Source organism: Trachurus trachurus (assembly GCF_905171665.1).
Source record: "Trachurus trachurus genome assembly, chromosome: 21".
NCBI classification, from domain to species: domain Eukaryota; kingdom Metazoa; phylum Chordata; class Actinopteri; order Carangiformes; family Carangidae; genus Trachurus; species Trachurus trachurus.
Window position 1 is genome coordinate 18,586,388 of NC_139899.1, and position 2,369 is coordinate 18,588,756.

The window sequence follows — 2,369 nt, forward strand, 5'->3', positions numbered from 1 at the left end:
TTAGGTGGGAAAGAGGGCAGAAAAAAGTTCACTTTTCCCTGCCGGGTGCCAAGAGAACGGGACAGGACTCAACTTCGCCGGAGCCGCAGCTGTGGCAAGTTGCCCATTTGATTACATTTAACCTATATCATACCTTAGAGAGGAGGGTACTATATATTAATTATTGATCTCCCTTTATTGGTTTTTATTCGTGAGTTGTTTTGTGGAATTTGTTTTACAGCTAGTGTGAGATTTTTTGGTTTGCACTTTGTTCATGTTCAACATAGTTACTCATCTTTACACTGAGAAGCAGTCCTCACTCCAGCCAAGTCGATGTCTCGCTAAAAGTTTGAATTAAATATCGGGAAAATAGTTTTATATCTTCTTACAATGAAAACCAATTGGATTCAAAAGCCTTTGTTTCAGAGCTTAAAAAGTTTCAGCTTTTCCAGATTTTTGAACAAAAACACATGCAATAGCAAGAAATTGGAGCTAAGGTTTTTGTTTTTTTACTTTATTGCGTTTTTCTCGCCTACATTTCTTACTTTTTTGGCACTCTCTATTCCCCTCCCCCTGTCTGTCCTGCCTACCCCACCCTCCCTGTCCATCTGCACCCTCTATGTCCCTCCCTACCCCACCCTTCATTCTGCAGTGCTACGGACCGATCATGGGTGACTGGAGCTTTCTGGGTAATATTTTAGAGGAAGTTAACGAGCACTCTACGGTGATCGGCCGGGTGTGGCTCACGGTGCTCTTCATCTTCCGTATCCTCATCCTGGGCACGGCGGCGGAGTTTGTGTGGGGCGATGAGCAGTCTGACTATGTCTGCAACACGCAGCAGCCTGGATGTGAGAACGTGTGCTACGACGAGGCCTTCCCCATCTCCCACATCCGCCTGTGGGTGCTGCAGATCATCTTTGTGTCCACACCTTCTCTGGTGTACGTGGGTCACGCTGTGCACCATGTCCACATGGAGGAGAAACGTAAAGAGCGTGAGGAGGCAGAACTTAGCCGGCAGCAGGAGCTGAGCGAGGAGCGGCTCCCACTGGCGCCCGACCAGGGAAGCGTCCGCACCACAAAGGAGACCAGCACAAAAGGAAGCAAGAAGTTCCGCTTGGAGGGCACCCTGCTGAGGACCTACATCTGCCACATCATCTTCAAGACACTGTTTGAGGTGGGCTTCGTGGTGGGCCAGTACTTCCTGTACGGCTTCCGCATCCTGCCACTGTACAAATGCAGCCGCTGGCCCTGCCCCAACACGGTGGACTGCTTTGTGTCCCGACCCACGGAGAAGACCGTCTTCATCATCTTCATGTTGGCTGTGGCCTGTGTCTCGCTCTTCCTCAACTTTGTGGAGATCAGTCACCTGGGCCTGAAGAAGATTCGCTTTGTCTTTCGTAAGCCGGCTCCGGCCCCGGCCCAAGGCGAGGGGTCGGCCCCCCTGCCGTTACAGGGGAAGAGTCTGCCCCCTTTAGCTGTGCCTTCCCTGCAGAGAGCGAAGGGTTACAGGCTGCTGGAGGAGGAGAAAGCTCCCCCCGTAACTCACCTCTACCCACTGGCTGAGGTGGGCATGGAGGCTGGCAGAGGGGCCCCGCCCTTCCAGGGGCTGGAGGAGAAGGCGGAGGAGGTGCTGCCCATGGAGGACATCTCTAAGGTGTATGACGAGACTCTGCCCTCTTACGCCCAGACCACCGAGACACCGGGGGTGACATTACACGAGGAGGAGCCAGAGGTGGTGCCTCCGCCAGTGGTGGTGCAGCCGGTAGAGGTTGTGCCGCCGGCGGTGGTGATGCTGCCGGTAGAGGTGGTGCCTCCGGCGGTGGTGGTGCAGCCGTTAGAGGCCGTGCAGCCGGCAGAGGTGGAGGCTGAGAAGGTGGTGGAGGAGGAGGTGGAGGAGGAGGAGGCGGCTGTGGATGAGGATGTGGAGGTAGAGGAGGCAGTGAACAGGGAGGGGTTAACTCCAGTGGAGGCAGTGATGGAGGCAGTGATGGAGGCCGCGGATACGATAGAAGACACCAGACCGCTGAGCCGACTGAGCAAAGCCAGCAGCAGGGCCAGGTCAGACGATCTCACCGTATGAACCTGTGAGAGAGAAAGAGAGAGAGAGAGAGAGAGAGAGAGAGAGCGCATGTACACCTGCACACACAAAATGTTCAACATAAGCAAGAGCACACACACACACACCTAACTCAAAAAAAACAAAAAAAACTGAACAAAACAAAACAAAAATTGACGCACACTCTTGAACAGGCAGGTCAAAAAAAAAAACAAGTGGATGACAAACCAAATCAACAGGGATAGATTAAAACCTTGAAGACACGGGCAACAATTCTACCAAACGACAAAAAAATCTGAGTGTTTGTGATAAAAAATAAATATCATAAAAAGTA

The 2,369-nt window shown here is 52.1% G+C and overlaps 1 protein-coding gene across 1 annotated transcript; it reads left to right on the forward strand.

Annotated features, from left to right (window-relative positions):
* Positions 1-637: 637 nt before the first annotated feature.
* On the forward strand, positions 638-2,059 carry LOC311005056 (gap junction alpha-8 protein-like; the record flags this gene model as incomplete). The annotated part of the gene is made up of 2 exons (XM_083997347.1): positions 638-1,741; positions 1,829-2,059. The coding sequence occupies exons 1-2, from the start codon at positions 647-649 to the stop codon at positions 2,057-2,059; spliced, it is 1,326 nt and encodes a 441-aa protein (XP_083853473.1). The 5' UTR covers positions 638-646.
* Positions 2,060-2,369: the final 310 nt, after the last annotated feature.